Raw genomic sequence first — 23,380 nt, 5'->3', positions numbered from 1 at the left:
AATGGAGTATTGAAATCTCCCACTACTTTTGTGTGAGTTGCAGTGTGCGCTTTGAGCTTTAGTAAGGTTTCTTTTATGAATGTAGGTGCCCTTGCATTTGGAGCATTGATAGTCAGGATTGAGAGTTCATCTTGGTGGATATTTCACTTGATGAATATGAAGTGTCCTTCCTTATTTTTTTGATAACTTTTGGTTGAAAGGAGATTTTATTCATTATTAGAATGGCAACTCCAGCTTATTTCTTGGAACCATTTGCTTGGGAAATTGTTTTTTAGGCTTTTACTCTGAGGTAGTGTGTGTCTCTGTCACCGAGGTATGTTTCCTGCATGCACAAAATGCTGGGTCCTCTTTCTACTTCCAGTCTATTAGTTTCTGTCTTTTTACTGGGGAATTGAGTCCATGGATGTTAAAAGATATTAAAGAATAGTCATGGTTGTTTCCTGTTATTTTTATTGTTAGAGGTGGAATTATGTTTTACTTGCAAGGAGATTACTTTCTTGCTTTTTTCTAGGGTGTACTTTTCCTTCTTGTGTTAGAGCTTTCCATCTATTATCTTTTCCAGGGCTGGATTTGTAGAAAGATATTGTGTAAATTTGGTTTTGTCATGGAGTATCTTGGTTTGTCCACCTATGTTAATTGAGAGTTTTGCTGGATATAGTAGCCTGGGCTGGTGTCTGTATGACATCTGTCCAGGATCTTCTTCCTTTCATAGTCTCTGGTGAGAAGTCTGGTGTAATTTTGATAGGTTTCCCTTTATATGTTACTTGAACTTTTTCCCTTATTGCTTTTAATATTCTTTCTTTATTTTGTGCATTTGGTGTTTTGACTATTATGTGCCGGGAGGTGTTTCTTTTCTTGTCCAATCTATTTGGAGTTCTGTAGGCTTCTTGTATGTTTATGGGCATCTCTTTCTTTAGGTTAGGGAAGTTTTCTTCTATGATTTTGTTGAAGATGTTAACTAGCCCCTTAAGTTGGGAATCTTCTCTCTCTTCTATTCTTATTATCCTTAGGTTTGATCTTCTCATTGTGTCCTGGATTTCCTGGATGTTTTGAGTTAGGAGCTTTTTGTGTTTTACATTATTTCTCACAGTTTTGTCAATGTTCTGTATGGTATCTTTTGTCCCTGAGATTCTCTCTTTCATCTCTTGTATTCTGTTGGTGATGCTTGTGTCTATGACTCCTGATCTCTTTCCTGGGTTTTCTATCTCCAGAGTTGTCTCCCTTTATGCTTTTTTATTGTTTCTATTTCCATTTTTAAATCCTGGATGTTTTTGTTCAAGTCCTTCACCTGCTTGGTTGTATTTTTCTGTAATTCTTTAAGGGCTTCTACCTGTTTACCTGTGTTGTCCTGTATTTACTTCAGAGAATTATTTATGTCCTTCTTAAAGTCCTCTATCATCATCATGAGATTGATTTTAAATCCAAATCTTGCTTTTCTGGTGTGTTGGGATATCCATTATTTGCTTTGGTGGGAGAACTTGGCTCTGATGATGCCGAGTCTGTTTCTTATGTTACTGAGCTTGCCTCTAGCCATCAAGTTGTCTCTGATGTTAGCTTGTCTTGCTGTCTCTGACAGTGGCTTTACCATCCTGTAAGCCTGTGTGTCAGCAATCCTGTAAGACCTGTTTTCTTACAGCTGGATTTGGGAACAGAGAGCTGTTCCTGATTTGTATTACCTGAAGCCTCCAGGGGTGTTGCTTGGAGAAGAAGAGTTGGTCTTACCTCTGCTCTCAGGTATGTAGGCACTCCTGGCAACTAGTTTTCACCTCTTGGTGAAGGCAGAACCCGGAAGGGTCCTGCTGTTGACTGCTCCTATGTTCCTGTATCCAGAGGGCACTTGGCAGTTTTTTCTTCATTCAGGAATTTCAGCAGAAGTGGTTGTCTCCCATGAGCTCTCAGGATTGTCTGAGAGTCCAGCTCTCTCTCTCTCTCATGTGATTTGGGTACAGAGAGTTGTGGGAGCGGTTCAGCTTTGGGTGCTTATAACTACATTTTCAAGAAGCCATTATTTCTGTTTTGTCTCAGGGCTCAAAGAAATCAGGAGTTTGTGAATGACTGGAGATATCTTACATCAGAGATTAAAACTGGTAAATGAGGTTGAAGATTTAAAGTTTATTTAGTGAATTCATTATAACCCTTATAATTCTCTGATTACTTATTGGCACAGATTAGATACTATAAAAATGGGCATGTCGTATACATCTATTGTGTCATCTTCTAATAGACTGAGTTCTGCCAGTTCTGTCAGTGAAAATCTGAATGTGTTGGATTCTAAGATACTCTACTTTGATAAAAATGACAGTGGTTTGCAAAACACAGAAAAGATAATTAAAGTAAACACACCTTGTTGTAAATTGTCTGGCCACTTCTTGAGAGTGACTCTATTTCATAACCTGACTGTGAGTCAACACTAGGCAACTCTTCCCACACATGCCAGTGTAATCTCAGGGACTGCCTCCATTGATGAGGAATGAAGAGTAGTGTCTTTGTGTTCTTGTGAAATCATGTTCTTCTTTTTATTGTAAGGCCTTCAAAGGAATAAACCTGTATTATTTTTCAGAGGTGGCCATTTTCTCATTGGAATATAAAGAGATGACTCTGTCAGTGGAATGTTGAACATTTGACAATGGTGAATTTTAGTTTGTTTGCTCTCTTTAATTTGGGTTAAAGTTGAACAGGGCCTGTGGACCTTAGTTTGTCAGCACCTGACTAGACAAAAGCAAGGGATTCTCTAGGTACAAAACTGAGAGGAGGAGGGGAATGGACAGTACTCCAGGATTTAAGATAAGTGAGATTAGTCATGAAACATTTAAAGTCATATTAATGCAAAACTCCACAGGGGAACTAGTAAAATTCAGAATAAAAATCAAGATGTGGTTCTGTAGTTTATGATTCACCTTACTTAACTTAGCCTTGATTCTGTCTACCTTTTAAACACATAAAAATTGTAGAGTATGTTAAAATTATTTAAGTGTATATGTTGCATTAGATAATAAAGTAAGGTGTTTAAACTCTCAGTAATAAGCTAAAATGGCTGAGAATGTCTGCATTGTGACTTTGACAATATCATTTAAATTCTCTTGGTTTGGGCTTTTAATCTGTAAGATGGGATAAAGCACTACCTTCATTACTGCCAGAATAATATTTATTAGAAAAAGGTGCTCTTGCCTTATTTATAATAGCCAGAAACTGGAAAGAACCCAGATGCCCTTCAACAGAGGAATGGATACAGAAAATGTGGTACATCTACACAATGGAATATTACTCAGCTATCAAAAACAACGACTTCATGAAATTCGTAGGCAAATGGTTGGAACTGGAAAATATCATCCTGAGTGAGCTAACCCAATCACAGAAAGACATACATGGTATGCACTCATTGATAAGTGGCTATTAGCCCAAATGCTTGAATTACCCTAGATCCCTAGAACAAAGGAAACTCAAGACGGATGATCAAAATGTGAATGCTTCACTCCTTCTTTAAATGAGGAAAAAGAATACCCTTGGCAGGGAAGGGAGAGGCAAAGATTAAAACAGAGACTGAAGGAACACCCATTCAGAGCCTGCCCCACAGGTGGCCCATACATATACAGCCACCCAATTAGACAAGATGGATGAAGCAAAGAAGTGCAGACCGACAGGAGCCGGATGTAGATCGCTCCTGAGAGACACAGCCAGAATACAGCAAATACAGAGGCGAATGCCAGCAGCAAACCACTGAACTGAGAATAGGTCCCCCGTTGAAGGAATCAGAGAAAGAACTGGAAGAACTTGAAGGTGCTCGAGACCCCAAAAGTACAACAATGTCAAGCAACCAGAGCTTCCAGGGACTAAGCCACTACCTAAAGACTATACATGGACTGACCCTGGACTCTGTCCCCATAGGTAGCAATGAATATCCTAGTAAGAGCACCAGTGGAAGGGGAAGCCCTGGGTCCTGCTAAGACTGAACCCCCAGTGAACTAGTCTATGGGGGGAGGGCGGCAATGGGGGGAGGGTTGGGAGGGGAACACCGATAAGGAAGGGGAGGGGGGAGGGGGATGTTTGCCCGGAAACCGGGAAAGGGAATAACACTCGAAATGTATATAAGAAATACTCAAGTTAATAAAAAAAAAAAAAAGAAAAAAAAAAAGAAAAAGGTGCTCTTGATAACATAACGTGGCGGTCATAGACATTACACATCTATAATACTGAGTGTTGCTCGTTTAAAAATTAAATGAACCAGTTAAAGATTTGCAACATAAAAATAAACTCCTCCATCTTAAGCATTCAGTCTCAACAACAGGGCTGTTCAGCTTCTTTTTCTGGTCACCTCGGCTGCAGCTTCAGCAATCTTGCACACTGGTAGTGTGAAGTGGCCAGCAGGGGCAGCAGTGTCTTACACCTTTCAGAGGCCAAGAGAGTGGTTTGTTGCCAGTCTCTTGTGTCTGAGAGCACTTCATTTGATGAGCAAGCTCCATGCAAACCATCCTAGCAGAGGAGTGCTAGTTATAACAACCTAACTGAAAACTGTCCTAGGAGGCCTGAGATAGAGTCTTTCCTCATTTATTTTTATTGTTTTTTTTTTAGCTTTCACTATGTGTTAAAGTTTTCATTTGTTTAAATTACATGCACAGAGTGGAGGTAAAAAAAAACATTTCCTTTTATTCTAATTCAGTAATTATTTTGCTTAAAATGATTAATGTAGGACAACTGCTAAATCAATGGCTAAAGCCATTGAGATAATGGGCCTAAGTCAGGACTTTTCCAAATAAGCTGGGCTCTATGACTCCACTCTTTCATACTTAAAATAGGGATTGAATGCATTTGTATACATAAAGAGTTAAAAGAAAATCTGCCTTTCCTAAGGTACAAATAATGTTGTCTTTTTCTTCATTATAGCCTTTCACTCAAGCCGTGAGACTTGTGTTGTTTAAATACCAATTTTGAGATGCACCGACTTCAGGATATCTTCGTGGGCGACATGGCGACATGAAACTTCCATTTTTAAATAAGTAGTACATTTTATAAGGTAGTAATTATAACTCTCATTTGGCATATTTCACACCTTCCCCCCCCAAAGATCAGGAAGTACAATGGAAGGAGAAGGTAGAAAAATTCTAAGAGCCAGAAGCCAGACATGGTAAGGTAAAGCCGTACTTTCTGCCTATGCCAGAAATGCTGCATTCATGAATTCAAAGAAGCTGTGAACTCATAACCTTAGAGAAGCTGTAGTTATCAGCACATCCCAGTACATATTCTATGAAAATTCCCTTTCCTCAAACCCAGCTACTTCATGTAAATACCTAGTATCTCTTTCATTTTCTCCCACACTTACCTACCCAGTTTCTGGCACATCACCACAACTGCTCTCTCACAAGTGTTCTTGGCTCTCCATTTGCCTCCTTCCCTTTCCTTCTTCTTTCCTTTCTCTCTTCCTCCAATTCTTCCATCATGCTTTCCTTACCTCCTACCTACTGGTAATCACCTAGAAAAACTACCCTCGTTCATTCAAGCATCTGAAACTACGCTCAAGCATCTGCCATCTCATTGCCAGCACCTGAGCCTGGTAGCTTCCTGAGTGAAGACACACGCCTGCGTACTGATTGTTCTTACATCAGCTTCATAATCACTGATCTTGTGTGGGTACGTACTGATGTGCTCCCTCTGCAGTCTAATTCATCTCTTTCTTTTGAATAACTAGCCTTACCACTCTTCCAAACTGCTGTTGGACACTTCTACCTTCTCTCTCAAAGTATCTTCATTTCTTCTTTCCAGTAATGAACCTCAGAGTTCATGGGCAGAAGTAGGAGCTTTCACCTTACTGCCAATGAACATACCAATTGATTAGCAATCACAGGTATTGTCCCATTTCCTCTGCATAGTTTGGATTCAGGAGATAATATTTTAACTGAGATTCTACTGTGTCATTTTCTGGGGCACAAACATGGACAAATTAACTTCTCTGTGCTTTGATATCTTCTTTAATGAGTTGGTGATCAATGATATCAGGGATAAAATGAGATATACTCTTCTATATGAAGCCAACACCTTTGCTTTGGATTCTATGCTCGCTCTCTCTCTCTCTCTCTCTCTCTCTCTCTCTCTCTCTCTCTCTGAACCTTCTTAAGAGATTTGTTCCTGGGGCTGGGGATTTAGCTCAGTGGTAGAGCGCTTACCTAGGAAGCGCAAGGCCCTGGGTTCGGTCCCCAGCTCCGAAAAAAAGAACCAAAAAAAAAAAAAAGAGAGAGATTTGTTCCTGAATTTATGCTTTCTGTTCAGTGTAGAGGTAATATCTTCCTTTTCATTTGAGTATAAACTTTGTCAAGTATACTCTTTTATCTTCTATTTTAGGGGAGAAAAATCTTTCATGAACATATTTCCTTCCACCTTCCCCACCTGACAAAGGCAATTGTGAGTGCTAGCTAAAATCTGCCACTATTTCCTTTATTCATTTTTCTTTGCAATCTCGTCCAGACATGCTTTCTAAGTGACAGAGTGCTTCCTTTTCAGAACATTTTTATTTCCATTCACTTGTTGGGTGATTTCTCCCACCTTTGCAAAGCTCAAACATTATCTGTTTCCTGGTCACTCTCCAGATTCTATCCCTCTCATGACCACATCTAATTGCTTGCCAACTTTACTGAGCTGTTTCATAGTAATCTAAATATGGTCATATCAAATATGAGCCTGGAATTCAACTCTAAATTTGCATCTATTACAGTAAGTTTTATCTTAATTTAATAGCTATCCAGTTCTAACTACGTAGTTGCTTAAGCCAAAAATTGATGTCATATTGCATTTCTTTCTTTTGCTCACAACCTCACGTAAAAGCATCATGGGCCCATTGATTTCACCTTCAAGCAACAACCACTACAACGTAAGCTTCATCAAAGAATTATATAGTTTCCGTCCTGTTTTACATTGAAGTCTAAATTTCTAGATGGTGTTTGATGCATAGTAGGTAGCAAATAAATATTTGTGAATGAATGGATGCTTTAGTGTTAAATCTGACTACTTCCCTCCATTCTCAGGACCAATATTGTAGTCTACGTCACCACCATCTTTTATATACATTTTTCTAACTAATCTGTATATCAGCAGGATTTCCCCCCCTCCCCATGCCCCAGTTCCCAAAATAGTGTCTCTGAGGCTTATCATTTATGAATAAATGCTTGGGCTTGTTATCCCACTAGCTCATAACTTAATTTTCCTGTTTATTCTATTCTCTGAGTGTCACATGACTGGTTACCTCTCCTCAATTTTATCTGTCTCCTCAAAGTTTAGGGAAAATCTCTACCTGCGTGTGCTTGACTCTATCGCAGAGTTTCTCTCTCCCTACTGGAATACCCACCTCCTATTTCCTGCCTCAGTTAACGGGCCACCAGATTTTTATTGACAGGTTATGCTTCCATATAGTACACAAGAGACTCTCTCTACACATCTTGGTGCCTCATCTTCATCCCAAAACTCAATAGCTTATTTGCAAATTTAAGACAACTCCTAAGATTCTTGTCTATTAGCATAAAATAAAACCTTATACACTGATCTGAAAAGTGTATTCCTATTTCTGAAATTTCACTTGGCACTTCTTTGTCTCGTTCTCTATTGCAACCCCACATTTCTTGACTTAGCGTAGTAGGTGATCAGCAAATGAATGAAAGACATGGCAGGTAAGTAGTGTGATCATGTCTCATGTATACAGACATTCGTTTTACCCTATCTCTTCCCTTGAGAGATAAGTTATCAAGTAATTTATTTTTGATTTCTCAACATTCTCACCTACCAGTTAATCTTTAAACTACTACAGTCTAGTATCTCTGTAAATACTTAGCTGAGAATATTCATGGCTAGATAATAAACTCAATGGACCATTGTTCTAGTTAATTCAATTTTGTCTTTCTACACACTTTGTGTTTTACTTTCCCATTTGTTCTTCTATATTTATGAGATAGCTGTTTAGATAATTGATTTACAAATCTGTCTTTATAAAATAGTTTTTTGAAGCATGCATTTTTGTTAAATCTGGCTTTATGTCCATTAATATATTTTGATATTCATAGTTGATCTTTCAATTAAAATATTGTATAATTCCTCTTGAGAACTATTTTTAAGGCTGAGATGATCCTAGAAGTCTTTCTTTTGTATTTTTTATTTGTTATTTTATTTGTTTACATTTCAAATGTTATCCCCCTTCTGGGTTCCTAGAAGTATTTCTAATTTTCAAACTTTTACAGTTATCATTTTATTATTGCTACTTAGTCTGAGTTCACTTAACTAGAGCACATATTTAGCAGTTATTTATAACTGATTTCAGTCCTTTGATGTGCTGTGTAGTTGTTACCAACTTGACAAAATTTACACTTACCTGGCAAGAAGAACTGACTATTGAAGAACTGCCTCCACCTGATTGGCCGTTGGCCATGTCTTGAGTGATGGATGATAGGTGAGTGGGGCTGGTGGTTGGAGCATCCCACTGTGGATGGTACCATGTTTAAGCATGTAGTCCTGGGTTGTATAAGAAAGCTCTCCAAGCATGAGATGACTACTCTTTCTCCGTAAGTTCTGCTTAGAGTACCTGCTTAGATTTCTATCCTGCCTCCCCTCAGAGATAGTCTATGTCCTGGAAGTAGAAGCCAAATAAACCCTTTTCTTCCACAAAGTTGCTTTCCCTCAATTTGTTTATTACAGCAAGAGAAAAGCAAGTTTGAACACAGTTGGGACTTGTTTTATAGTTCAGCTCATGGTAAACTTAATACAACATTCCTTCTGTGCTTGAAAAGCATGTATTTTCTGCAGTTGTGGGTACAGTGAATTTATTAATCCTGTTGCTATGTTTACATCCTACTATTCTTTTAATTTACTTTTTGGGTCAATTATTGAAAGATGTATGTTAAAATTGATCATTATGACTATGGGTTTGTTTCTCTTTGTCAATGTAATTACTGCATATAAGTAATAGTTTTGTGTATTTGCTTTTGTTTTTAGATACAGGTTATCACTGTAGCTTAGGCTGGTCTGGCACTCACTATGTAGCCAAAACTGACCATAGAACTAACAACAATCTTCTATCTGGGCCTCTTAAATGTTGGAATTACAGTTGTGAGTTCACATGCCTGGCTTTAGTAGCAGATTTTGAAAGTCTCTTAAATATTAAATGCCCTGAACTTGCTTTATTTGATTAGCATTTTCATGATATCCTGACAGATGGATAGAGAATGTTAATTTTAGATGTTGGTATTGCCCTTTTAACTGTATATATTACAGGCAAGAAGGAATTGGATTTTATTTGAGCTTTATTTCATCTGACAATGTTTGTCTTTTAATTAAGGCACTTTCCTACTTTCTTTTGTGGCATTTGCAGATGCATTTGGCACTGCCATTTTTTTTAATCTTCTTGTTTTTCATACTCCCTTTCTTTTCTCTCTACTTGTATTTTCACTCCGTGTTTTCCACTCGTCTCTTCAGACTTACAAGTTATAGTTTAAAAACTGAGTTAGTATTTAAGTGCTATTATTCTATTATGCGAGTACTGTCAAGAAATCACAGAATTCATTCCCATTGAGCCTGATAATCTTCTATACTGACTATCTAAATGTGTTAGCAATTCTTCATATTCTTGAAAGAAAATAAAAGTCTCTTACTTTCTGTGGTCCCAAGCAGTGAGTTTTTATTTTTTTATTAGAATCACCCAAAGAGCCAGTTAATGCTTTATATCATTTTGTTTCCCTCCAAACCTCCTGAGTCACTGTCTTCAGAGGACGGCACTTAGAATTATAATTTCCCATACAAATCCTAGGAAAGTCTCATTGTAATAGAGCAACATTTGGTAAGCCTGGGCCCCTAAAAGAGGTTGCTGAGTAACTTAAGCCACCCACAGACAATTACATCACTGTAAGATGTGGTACAAACTGCACTGTTTATGAGCTGAAATATCACAAATCAATAGTTCTGGGAAAGAACAAGTGACTCTCTGAACTTGTGCCACTCGACTAGACTTCTCTGAAGAAATAACTAGCTTCCACAGAAAATGTAATGCTGAATGTCAACAAGCAATGCATGAGAAAATGTGTGTGTGTGAGTGTGTGTTCCTAGACTGGACAGAGAAAAATTTCTAGAAATGTTAAGAGACAGGTCGTCCAGCAGTATCTGTTTTTGGATTGCTTTTAAAAACCTATGGTGGTTGCAGCCAGGAAGCAGGGATCTTACACACACACAGACTCCTCAGAGTAAACAACATCTAATAACGCCTGAGGTTTATATCTAGGTATTTATAAGAAATAAGGCGTGAGGATATATTTAAACTCCAGAATAACAGCATATAAGTCACTATTTGATTTACCTTCACCAGCAGGTTTAACTTATAGGGGTCATGGAGAGCAGATTTCTAGAATAGCCCATGTAGTCTACATTAAATTTTGACCCTTTTTAGTGGTATTGTTATAGAAGGTAACACTTTGTATATCAACAGCCATGTTTCTATTCGAGTCAGAAGTGCAAACCAGGTACAATGCTTCTGTCATCCTTTATGGAGCTGGGATTATAAACCAAAGCTTGCTTTCCAAGTATGTCCACACACTGGAATTGCTTGGGAGCTGTGAAAATACTAATCCCCATCCTGAAATAGTAATGTAATCGGTGGTGGGTGCAGCCAAAGTTTGGAAGTTTTGAAGAGTATTCAGGTGAGTGTAATGTGCAGGCAAGTTTGGGACCTACTAAACTGGATATATTGAACTACAAAGTTCAAATGTAAACCTCTGAATCAAGTAAATATTAAGGTTTCTGTGCAAAACTTGAGGTCAAACAATGATTTTTAGCCTAACTGAATTTTCCAGCATATAGGGCGCCCCTGTAGGGCATTGTTTATATAAGGCAGAGGTTCTCTACCTTTTGGTGACAACCCCTTTGGGGTCAAATGACCCTTTCATAGGGGTTTCATATCTGATGTCCTGTATATCAGATAATTAAATTACAAATCATAACAGTAGCAAAATACAGTTATGAAATAGCAATGAAATCATTTTATGGTTAGTGGTCACCAAACATGAGGAACTGTATTAAAGGGTCACAGCATTAGGAAGGTTAAGAACTGTCTTAGTCAGGGTTCCTATTCCTGCACAAACATTATGACCAAGAAGCAAGTTGGGGAGGAAAGGGTTTATTCAGCTTATTTCCATGCAGTTCATCATCAAAGGAAGTCAGGACTGGAACTCAAGCAGGTCAGAAAGCAGGAGCTGATGCAGAGGCCATGGAGTGGTGTTACTTACTGGCCTGCTTTCCCTGGCTTGCTCAGCCTGCTTTCTTATAGAACCCAAGAATACTAGACCAGTGATGGCACCAGCTACAATGGGCTGGGTCCTTCCCTCTTGATCACTAATTGAGAAAATGCCTTACAGCTGGGTCTTATGGAGGCATTTCCACAACTGAGGCTCCTTTTTCTGTGATAACTCCAGCTTGTGTCAAGTTGACACACAAAACTAGCCAGTACAAGAACTACTGACGTAAATACAGATTAACTGATGAAAAACATCAAATCATTTATGTACACACACATACACACACACATAGTCACACACATAAAAATGATCTGTATTCAACCAAGATTCTAAAATAACTGTCAGTTTGAATATATGTGCCTGATTAGAATTGTCAGATAAAAAAAATCAGAGAGCCCAGTAAGATTTGAATTTCCTATAAACAACAAATAATTTTAGTATATGTATATACCGTGCACTATTTTGGATATATTTATATTACGTGTATTTACCTTGAATTCGAGTTTCACTGCATGCCTTGTAACTTTATCTACTCAAACCTTACCCAACCTTTTACTCAACATTTTAACCTTAGCCAGCATTTTAAATGACTTGCTTGAGGAGTAATTACAACAAGAATAAAGTTCATCTTCTTACTCATGCATTCTGGTTTACCACCCCAAGCTTCTATACTGAGAGATTACCCTACCTTATTCTGCCTCTTCTGTCGTCTCCGGAGACGAAGGAACTCCTTGTGTTGCCTGGAGACAAAGTTCACTGCTGCATATTCCAGTAAGGCAGCAAACACAAACAGAAGGCACACTGCCATCCAGATGTCAATTGCTTTCACATATGAGACCTGAAGAACAGGATGGGGTGAGAGAGAGAGGAGGAGGAAAAAAAAGGAAGCTATGAAGGCTTTCAGAAAACATAATTCCACAGTTATGTGAATGGCACACATCATGGTCAAGGATTTTCTACTCTTCAGAAGGCTATTGCATCTAGTGTTGCAACAAATGGCTACCACTAAAAAAATGTATACAGAAGCTGTGTGATTGGGACTGGATGACACTATCTTAAGTGAAACAGGATCTTACTTCTATGTAATCTGAAAGTGTTTATCTCATAGAAGTTGAGAGTAGACAAAGTTTATTTCACAGAAACTTCGAGGGATTAGAAGAGGTGGGTAAATTGATATAATGCTATTATTGGAGGAATTAAATAATTTTAGGTGGCATAGTATGATGAACATAGTAGCAACAATGTATCATATATATCAAAAAAGTTAGAAAAAGGATTTTGGATCAACTCACCAGAAAGAAATAATATATGTTTAAGATGATGGATATGCTAATTACTATAAGTTGACCATTTCTTAATATAGACATGAATCAAAATATCGTGCATTAGGATTGGGTGTTTAGATCAGCAATAGCAGTCATACTCAGCACCTGTGGGACTTTGGGTTCGAGTTTGTGTTAAGTAAAATAAATTAGCAAACATCATATACCAATAAAAAGTGCTATAACATTAAAATAAAGACAGGTACAAAGTCATGCCTTAGTATCACTTAGAAGATTAAATATAAGACAGATGAGACAATGGCCAAGCATAGAGAGAGGGACCTTCTGATCGTCACTGCACTGCAAGGATCCACTTTTCTACACATATTTTTATGATACAGGGGAATCAAGTAGGAGTATTTTAACATTACAGATTCCAGACTGACTGTCAAAGACACTTACCAAACTTCCAGGTGAATGTAAACTATTCAGTTCTAGTTTTTATGAATTTACTAAGTTTTTCTTCATTTTCTTTTCTAAGTACTTGCTAGCTACCCTTTTAAGTATTATAGATGTATAAAACTGCTAAATCCAATGACAATTGGATTATCCCATTTCCTGAGAAGAAAACTAGAGTAAAGAAGGGATAAATTATTACCTAAGGGCACAAAACTAAAATTTGAAAGCCAAGATTCAAATGGGAATACAGTGTTGATTATTGTGTTTCCTTTCTAATCAGACATAATATGGTTCCTGGAGTCACATGGCTTATAGTCTCTCTTTTATTTAGACATTTTTGGCATTTAACTTCTTTGAATTCATCATTTCCAATGTGTGCACACAATGGACAAACACTGGGAACCACTCTGATTGAATTAGGGAAGAAACTGAAGAGAAGGGCAACCCTGTAGGAGGACCAGCTGTGTCAACTAAACTGGACCCCTGAGATCTCTCAGATACTGAACCACCAAACAGGCAGCATAGACCAACTGATATGAGGCCCCCAACAAATATACTGCAGTTGACTGCCTGGTCTAGACTCAGTCAGAGAAGATGCGCCTAACTCTCAAGAAACTTGAAGCCCCAAGGAGTGGTGAAGCCTGGTGGGGTGGGTTATCCTCTAGGAGACATGGGGGAGCGAGAATGGGATGAGGAACTGTCAGAGGGCAGACTGGGACGGGGATAGACTGTAGAAACTATTAAAGATAATTTTACAAAAGACATCTAGGCTATTTTCAATTACACTTCTCTGACTACAAGTTTTGTTGCTGTAAGCCTCCTAGTCCTCAAATATCTGATTGTCTCTGTGCTTATTTGTCACATCAGCTTTTAGATGAATTACAGTAAGGAATGTTATAAACATAATCTCTTGAGGTAGAAAGTTAGCAGCAGCACAGAGAACAAAAGTACAAAGCCTAGAGCAGTGGTTTTCAATCTATGGGACACAACTCCTTTGGGGGTCACATATTAGTTATCCTATATATGAAACACATTATGAATCAATATAGTAGGAGATTACAGTTATGAAGTAGCAATGTAATAATGTTATGGTTGGGGATCACTACAACATGAGGAACTGTATTAAAGGGTCATAGCATTAGGAAGGTTGAGAACCATTGTTCTAGAGTGAGGCAGTAATACACTTTTTTTTTCCTTTTTTTCGGAGCTGGGGCCCGAACCCAGGGCCTTGCGTTTGCTAGGCAAGCGCTCTACCATTGAGCTAAATCCTCAACCCCAGTAATACACTCTTAAGGAATGCTGATAACGTCTCCAACTTGCTTCATCTCACTGGCTCCATTCCTCAGCTGTCAAATAGAATCAGTCATAGTACCATGGTACCTTGCAGAGTAGTTTTGTAAAGAAAATCATTCTATATATGTAAAGAGTTTAAAATAATGGCAAGGGTAGAATAAGTGCTATGAAGGGCCTTGTAATTATTTGACTACATGTGCGTGTGATCTTGTTAATGGAAAGACTTTTTGGAAGAGAGAGAAATTAACAAAGGAAAGAAAACACCTATGACCATATTAGAATGCAGCTATTAATACTAATTTTTTTGAGGGGCATTTCACACATGTCTACTATATTGACATCATTTTCACCCCTTCCCTTTTCCTCCAATTTTTCCCATGACCTTCCTCTCTTAATTTCATGACCTCTATCTTTCTTAATCTATATTCTCTCTCTCTCTCTCTCTCTCTCTCTCTCTCTCTCTCTCTCTCTCTCTCTTGCACACACACACACACACACACACACACACACACATACACATGGACACACACTCCTACAGAGTCCACTAAGTCTTCCTTGTGTATGTTTGTTTAGGGATGAAGACCTGGGATTGAATAACTAATCAGGGGGATGGGTGCCTGAAGAAGACTGACTCCCCTTCTCTCAGCAGCCATTGATTCCCAGTAGCTCTTCATCTAAGGGTCAGGCCTCATAAAATTTCCCTCATCCATGTTGGTATGTTAACTGGTGTTGGCATGATGTAGGCATTGTCTAGGGCAACCATATTGTGAGAGTTCATAAGTATGACTTCCCTATCATGTGTAGAAGATACTGTCTTAGAGCAGATGTCATGGTAGTGCACTTATTCCTTGTAAGACTGTTATCTGCTTTAAACGTTTTTTATCTTAAACAATTGGAACTACTTGTCAGTTCCCTGTATATTGTTCCAAATTGGCCTAGTGCTTTGCCATCTTCTTCCCTTGGAAGGTAGCAATATTTTTACCAAGGATGATTATTCATACTTTGTCTGATTGAGACCTTTTCAGAATTTCTCAAAACCCATCAGAAATGCACCTCTCCTGGAAGCTTCCATAACCTTTCTCCTTTCTCTCACCTGGATTAAGAGATACTTTCTTTATTTTCTTATTGCACTCTACTTAATTTATCTGTTCTTTTTTTATTTCCTTAGCCTTGTCAATAGACTGTAAACTTGCTTTGTATACATGTCTGGATAAGTTGGTCGTTTGTGGAGGAATGGCCCTGGGCTGAAAAAGTTTTTGTATTACCTACATATAACCTGATAAGTCATAGGAAAGAATAAGTTATGTATATGCATATAGGTAAGCAACCATTAGTGCACAAAAAGGCCATCAATTTGAAAGAGAGTGGGTGGGGGTGTACAGGAGATTTATGGAGGAAGGAAAGGAAAGGGTGAAATGCAATTATATTATAGTCTCAATAATAAAAACAAGAAAGAATGAATTATGTGGAGTGAATAGATAAACGAATAAGTGGATGAAAATAAGGAATAATATAGCCATTTGCATGTCTCACATTAAATCAGATAAATCTAAACTATCACCTATTATCTAAAAATTCATATATTTGATGCTTGTAAGAGGAAAATATAAACACTTTTAAATTCTTTTACCATACTTACAATTACAGAATGTTCTTCCTCAGTAAGCAATAATTTGTCTTGCTGTTGCTCATCTGAAGCAAGCATATTCTATGAGAACAGAACTTTACTAATCACAACATTCCCTGGTATGTATTATTCAGATTGCCTGTAAATGTTTCAAATCTCATAATGAGAAGAATTTGTCAATGCCTAAGACATACTCATGTAAAGAATGAAGCCCAGTAGAGCTGACCCTCATTCACTCTCCCTTTCCTGGTGTTTCTAGCATTCAGGAATTTCTAAACCCCTTTCCCATCTCCCTTTGATCATCAGCAGGCTCAGCACACACTTGACTTTTTTTTTAAAGAGATGTTCATAAATGAATTCTTTCCCTTTCTTAATCATTTTGTTGGGCTCTCTTTTTTTTTTTTCAAAATTTGAGCCTCTTTCCAGTATTAAAGTGCTGGCATTAAATACATTATTCACATGGACTTAGAAGGTGGCGGGTGATATCTACTCCATATGATGTGATGTCCCTTGGTGTTGTTCTCTCAGGATTCAAACTCCTTTTTTGTTGCTTTTAACCCGTTCTAATGTCAGATTCTCTCCTTTCGGCTGCTAAGCCTCAGAAGTCTGTAGCTCACATCTTTTCCTGTCACATTCTCTTTATGGTTCTTGGACTTACACGATCCCTTCCTGAACTACTTTACTACAAACCTGCAAGGTAGTTTTTCAATGGTAATTAAGCTCTCAAAATGCTTCTGTGACTCACCGACTTGGATTCCCTAGAGGGATTTTTATTTTTTAAATTTACTTTTCATTTTAGTGTTTTCAGACAAGGTCTTGCTATGTAGCCAAGCTTGCCTGGAACTCCTCACCATCTTCTCATCTCAGCCTTCAAAACAGTGGGATTATTACAAGTCTCCTTTTAAGAATTAATTATGCCAGCAAGAAGGCTCAGCAGGTCAATCTGTCTACTGTACAAGCCCCATGGCCTCACTTTTGTACTCCAGCCCTATAGTAAAAGGAGAGAACCGATGCTCAAAGCTGTTCTCTGACCCCTACATGTGCGCGCGCGCGCGCGCGCGCACACACACACACACACACACACACACACACACACACACACATTTTAAAGAAAGCAATTTCAAAAGCAACATGAAGACATGAAAAGCATAACACATTCGTACCCTAGTGACAGATGAATAGCACCATAGTATTCTCTTTGAAAGGCAAATCAGAAGGTGCAAGGTGACTTAAGATGCATATTGATTCCTCTCAGAAGTTCTCAGATTTACACCTGGGGAGTTTGTTCACAATAAATCAGGGCACAGTAAATCAAGGCTCAAGGGCCAGATGTGATTCACTGAATCCCTTCCAAATATTTATTGAAACACAGCCATACTTGCTTAGTTACATATTGCTCATGGCTACACTTATATTAAAATGGCACAGCTGAGTAGCTTTGACAAAAAACAAAATGGACCTCAGAGCCTAAAACGCTAAGTGATTATTTTTGGAAAAAATGTTTGCCAATCCCTAGCCTACAGGAGTTTAATGGGTAGAAGAAGGTGGAAAGGCAATGTTCTGAAAACAGAAGATGGTGGAAATCCAGTGATTTGCATATGTGGTATATTTTAGGGATGGGACATGATGACAGATAGATAGATGTTGATTCTAGGCTGAGAAGGCACAGAAGGCAGGCAGAGTCAAGGTTTCTGTATCTTCATAAATACATATAAATGGATATTTTCAAATGAGGTACAGCTCTTACCATAATTTCCATAAAATTCTTTGTGTCCAAAAGCATAGATCTTATCAAAATGCAGCATTTTCCTTCCTTATGAAAATATCTCTCCTCTTGATATTTTCAACTTCCACGCAGGCCTAGTTCTCTGTGACCAGACCTATGGCTCCTCTGTGGGATATCGTCTTCCATGTCTTGCATCTTCTAACTTTTCTGCTTTAATTTAGACTCTACATTGATACCCTCAATAAATCCACCCAATTCTATATATTTTTTTATTACAGTGTATTTGAGGGTGACAGAAGTGTAGTTGTTGTTTTTGGCGGTGTATACCCTACAGCAAAGACTGGCCAACTTCTTGTGAATCTCATTTCCTGCACCAGTAAAACTAGATTTTCTAGTCCAGTTGAATACACAATGGAATGTGAAAGAAACTACGCATGCTAGTTGGGGGCCTCTAAAATTGAATCCTGAAGACGTAACCCTTCCCTGGATACCCACACTGGATTTCTTTCACTCAAGACAGCAGTCCATAAGACGGAAGAAGCCATTCCTCTCAAACACTCAGGCCCACTTCCTCCAGAGTAGAGTGTAGTGTAAATGAGAACGTTCATTCCTCCACTGACTTCAGCCTTTTGTAATTCCAAAGGATCCTCCAGGCATGACCTCTCCTTTGCTCTTGTGCTAATTCTAAAATGTCTACAGTTATCATTTGCAGAGTCAATTTAATTAAATGTCCCCCCTTCCATTCATTTCCCCGGAGTCCTCTGGATAGCAACTCTGCTTTTCCCATTGGTTCTTTCCTTGCCTTCACCTCTAGTGTTCTGTCTCTTCAGACATCACATTTCTCTCTGCAAAGTTCCCCTGCATTTACTCTCTCTCTCTCTCTCTCTCTCTCTCTCTCTCTCTCTCTCTCTCTCTCTCTTTCTTTCTTTCTTTCTTTCTTTCTTTCTTTCTTTCTTTCTTTCTTTCCAAAGGTGCCTTTCTGGTATGAGCCCTTAACATAGACCTAGCTCATGTAATAGGTCCCTTTGCATTCAGTACCTCCTAGTGGCACTTTGCCCTTTTAATTCTGTGGAATGAATTTCAAAACACCAATTTCAATTAGGAACACACGGGCTTTAGTATTATTATGGCTGCCTCTTGCAGGCTCTGGTATTCACAATACTGTCAGTATGTGTCTGCCCTAGTTATTTAACTTTGTCCTAATCTTTCCTAACACAAACTTTGCTCTTTGTTTAAGCAATTCTAGTTATCGCCCTGCCACACGGGAAGCCAACTCCATTCCTTCTATGACTCATTGTTTACACTAGTGGTTCCCAAATTGAGGGAGTGATTTTTTTTTCACCTCAGGGGAAACCTGGCAATAGCTGCAGATTCTTTAACTTGTTACAACCACTGGGAGGCACTACAAGTATGGGACAGGGATGCTGCTATGCATTCTGAAATGACCAGGATTCCTACAGCCACAAGTTCTTCAGTCCAAATGCTAGTAACTTTGAGTTCAACAATCCCAAGGTTAGGAAAAAAAATGCTCCCAATCTCCTAATCCTTATGTCTAGTCCAGTAAGTCCAAATGAGGAATTATGCTTCTCTCAAGGACACTCAGCAATCTCTGAAGCTGAAGTGAGGAAACCAGAACAAAAACTTAGTGCTGGATCTGAATTCTGTTATTAGATTCAGACATCTTGCTTAACATTTTTTGTTCCCACTGTGTAATTCTCACACTTCTATTTGTTTCCAGATAATTGCTTCAGGAGTAGCTCAAATTCTATCTTCAATACAATGCTTTCTCTGTCCACTGTAATCTTATTCATATTTAGGTTTTATAATGTATTTATAGTTAGTTGACCCAGTTTAGTGTTCATGCATACATGTTGTATCTGAAAAACTCAAGTATAGAATATTTTCAGACTAAAACATTCAATACCTTTCTATTTATGTCCTTGAGGACAAGGCTCTCTGCTGTTAGTAAGTGCCCCATAAGTCGCTTTTGATGGACAAAATTTCCAAGAATTACAGAAACTTGAATTCTTTTCACAATTTTATATGAAGAGGCTACTATAGAAGCTATCTAAATGAAAGACAAATTTAAAATATTTAAAGAATACTTATTATTATTTTTAGAAACATGTCACCTGCAGTTACTCAGAAGGCTGAGGCAGAAAGATCACAAGAGTCCAGATATTCTGGGCTGTATTCTACAGCCAACAAGTGTCAATTACCTTGAGTTGGGGACTCCTAGGTAGCCTAAGGAAGATACAACCTAGGATGGAAATGAAGCAAGTCATACTTCTTGTGCTGGCCAGTAGTAGGTCATGCATTTTAGAGCTGCTAGCTAATGGTGTTTCTGTTATTCTGGACCTGTTTTCACTAAGGGAAAGAAGAATTTTTTTATGTTTTTATAGCTTTACAGTTCATATAGTTTATGAACCTATCTAGTGGAAACATAGAGCCAGTTGGTGGCTTAGGTTTCCTTGATGCTAAGCACCTATTTGTTTTAACTGCTGTTACTTTGGCATTGTGCTAGCATTCTTTAGTGGTACTTCTCATTGATGCTTTCTCAGTGTTCTTCATGTTTTTGAAAACTTAAGAACATTTTCTAGAGCCAGTGTTTTATCGATGACTCACTCAACTCAATTTCAAAGTAGGAAACCAAGTTAGGAGTTTATTTACCTGACTCCTACCATTTGTTTTCTATATCCAGATGTTACAGAATTTCCCAAGACAAGAGGTCATTTATTGATGAGTTGGGTTATTTTCTATCCAACATTGATACTCTGGACAAATTATGGGTAATTATTTTACAAGGACTACTCTCTTAATTCCTTAGGCAAGCATTCCCATAGGATAGGGTGCCAATTAAAGTACATTCAGAGGCACTAGGCTGACCCCAGAGATCTGTGACATTCCTTTACAAGCCAAAAAATGCATTGTTTATAAACATGTATGGAGAGTAGTTTCCTATAGTAGAGAAGATACATAAGTGACTATGATCAACAAAGCATTAGGTTTAATAGAAAAGAAACAATGGTATTTATAGGACAATCATAATGTGCCCAGCTATTTTTCTTTTCTTTTGTGTGGGGAGATAAAAAGGTGTTTGTCTATCCTTGTGTCAGGGATACTTCTGGCTGTGTGTACACATGTGGAGGCCTGCGAAGAAAGCCAGGGTTACTTTTCTGTCACTCTCTACCTTATTCTCTCGAGGAGTCTTCACTGAACCTGAAGCTCACTCAAGAATGGAAAGGAATTTATTAAATGCACAGCAAAATCATATAACACAAGTAGTCCTTTTTTTCTTTTGTCTCTTATCTACACTCATTCATTATATCATCCAAACTAGACATTTGAACTAACTGTGATGCCAAAGATTCATGGTGGTGTACAATTTTGTCTTTATCGTTCCAGGGCCAAGTTGTGATTTTTACTGCCTAATTAAAACAGCGTACACCTGCTGTTTAATGCAGTGAGATTAGATTTCCTTGGCAAAGACATATAGTGGCAGAGCTGACTATCTGGTCTATGCCAGTATCCCAAACCTCATGCATTTTCTCTTTATAGCTGATATTCTTGTTGGAGTCTAGGCAAAGTAATTTACAACAATACAGCTATCGTGAAAGTGGTGTTTGCATCAATAGCCATTGGGTGGCAGTACCTTCAAGCCTGGCATCTGAATGAACCAACCAGTTACAGATTGTCCTGAAAACCCGTGGGAATCAATTTGTTTGTTCAGCATTTGGGTTGCCGAAGTCAGACAACTATTCAATGTGGTGTAACAAAGCCATGTACCCATGTGAGTTTTGAAGAGGGGAAGGGTGCTAGAAGAGGACAATACCAGACAATAGTCACTGTGCCATGAATGCACTCTGCAGAAATACTCCCTCAAGTTTTCTGCAAATGAGGCATCCAGAGAAGCTAAAGCAAGGGCAACGTTTGCTCTTGAGAAAGGGGAAGAAGCAGAACTACAGAAAACATCTCCACAGCACTTGCATCTGTCACATTCTATTCCATTCTCAGCTAGTAGGAATATTACCACTCTTTCTTCACTAGGACTGCACCTTCAGACACAACGGTGATGGATGTTTCTTCTCCAGTTGGTCAGGAATGAGAAGTTAGTGGGAGGTCAGTAGCTAAATGGCCACTATTTAAGAAACAAGTGAAAAACTGAAGAAAACGAGCTAGCTATTTTGTGTCAACATTAGAAAGTTGATATTAGGTAATGAGAAGGTGAAGCTTTTTTTTTTTTAACTAGATAGCATTTCAGTCAGTGCATGTGCGTGTGGTGGGGGATAAGCATGTTGAGGTTTACCCAATTTGTATTTTAATCCTACCTGATGGTCAATAGACTTGGGAAAATGACTTTACTTTTTGGAATCTCAGTTTCTTCATAATGAGGTACAGGTTTCAGTCCAATGGGGTCTGTAAAGGATTGAGTAAGTTGCTTTCTAAAAATCTTGGCACTCACTTGGCAGTTTGCAGATGCTCGTTTGCAATGGTTTGCAAGGGATGCCCATCTGATATCATTGCATAATTTAAAACTTGCATAATTCAAGGCAGTGTCCCAGAGGGGAATTATTGTAAAGTTGAATCTCTTTCATTTCATGTTCTATGTATCCATTAAGACTCTATTAGTATTTTTCCTTTGTCCTACTTAAAATTCACACAATCTAAGTTCACACAGAGGTGAATCTCATTGTAGTGACATGCTAGAAGCCATAAAACAGTATATCAGATGATACACTGTTACAGAGCAATAAAATTATCATCAATAAAGAACTTTCATCAGTCAGTTCAGATTTAGTTATCCCTTACTATAACGATAAGTGAGTTTACTCTTTACCAAAACAAGGCAGCTAATGTTTGAGCTGCAATTTACAATTAACCTGGATTGACCTGAAACTATGTTTTTCTAGTTCATTGACCTCTGGGGAACATCTGTGTCTATGAAGGTGAGTCTGGAATTACTCATGGCCTCTGGTTTCACTCAATGATACCATCTACAGTGAAAAGAACTGAGAGGGTGCACACAATGGCATGAACATGTAAGAAGCAGAACTGTTAACCTACAGCCAGAGAAGATGATAAATACTCAAAGATAAGCACAGCATTCACTTGCTCTTTCAGGAGTTCATGCCACATGTTCTTTGGCTGCAATATCCATCCATCCATTCATTCATTCATTCATTCATTCAAAATCTCTATCCTAACGTAGGCTCTGATTTTACATGTATGAGCAAGGGAGGACAGAAGAAAACATTAATTCTGAACAAACAACCACTCTTGGGCCTAGTGATATAGTGCTGTTGCTAGGATTTACTACTATATATACTATATATCTACTACTATATACTACCATATATGAGTCTGGCTTTTATCACCCAAGTCAGGTGTGGTGGCACATTCTTACAATCACCCAAATTAGGTGGTAGACACAGGAGGTTCAGAAATTCAAGGGAATTCTGTCTCAAAAAATAATTCAGTCCTGTTCTTTAGATTATACTAAATGAAATATTTTTGAGTGGCACTTTAGATTTATAGTGATTACAAATATTTTCTACCTTATAGCCCCTAAACTGTGGGCTTGATGAGAAGAAAAACATGTAAGAGCTGAGAAGTCTTCTCCTGAAATGTACTTATTGATTCAGTGTTTATAAGCCAATTCTGTCCTCCTGCAATGAGATGAAGTGGCCATATTAGAAGGGTGGCATTCGTGACACTTCTCAGTTTTGATTATTTCTGAATCTCAGAACCTTACCAGAGT

At 38.2% G+C, this 23,380-nt stretch overlaps 1 protein-coding gene across 2 annotated transcripts in view; it reads right to left on the bottom strand.

Moving 5' to 3' along the window:
* Glra2 (glycine receptor, alpha 2) overlaps window positions 1-23,380 on the bottom strand; it is a 221,083-nt gene that overhangs the window by 39,762 nt on the left and 157,941 nt on the right. For both annotated transcript variants that reach the window (NM_012568.5, XM_087599033.1), the window contains 1 exon segment: window positions 11,944-12,093. In NM_012568.5, coding sequence (NP_036700.1) covers window positions 11,944-12,093 — 150 coding nt within the window.

Source organism: Rattus norvegicus, chromosome X (genome assembly GCF_021556685.1).
Source record: "Rattus norvegicus strain SHRSP/BbbUtx chromosome X, alternate assembly SHRSP_T2T, whole genome shotgun sequence".
Lineage (NCBI taxonomy): Eukaryota > Metazoa > Chordata > Mammalia > Rodentia > Muridae > Rattus > Rattus norvegicus.
This window is presented reverse-complemented; position numbering and strand designations above follow the sequence as displayed.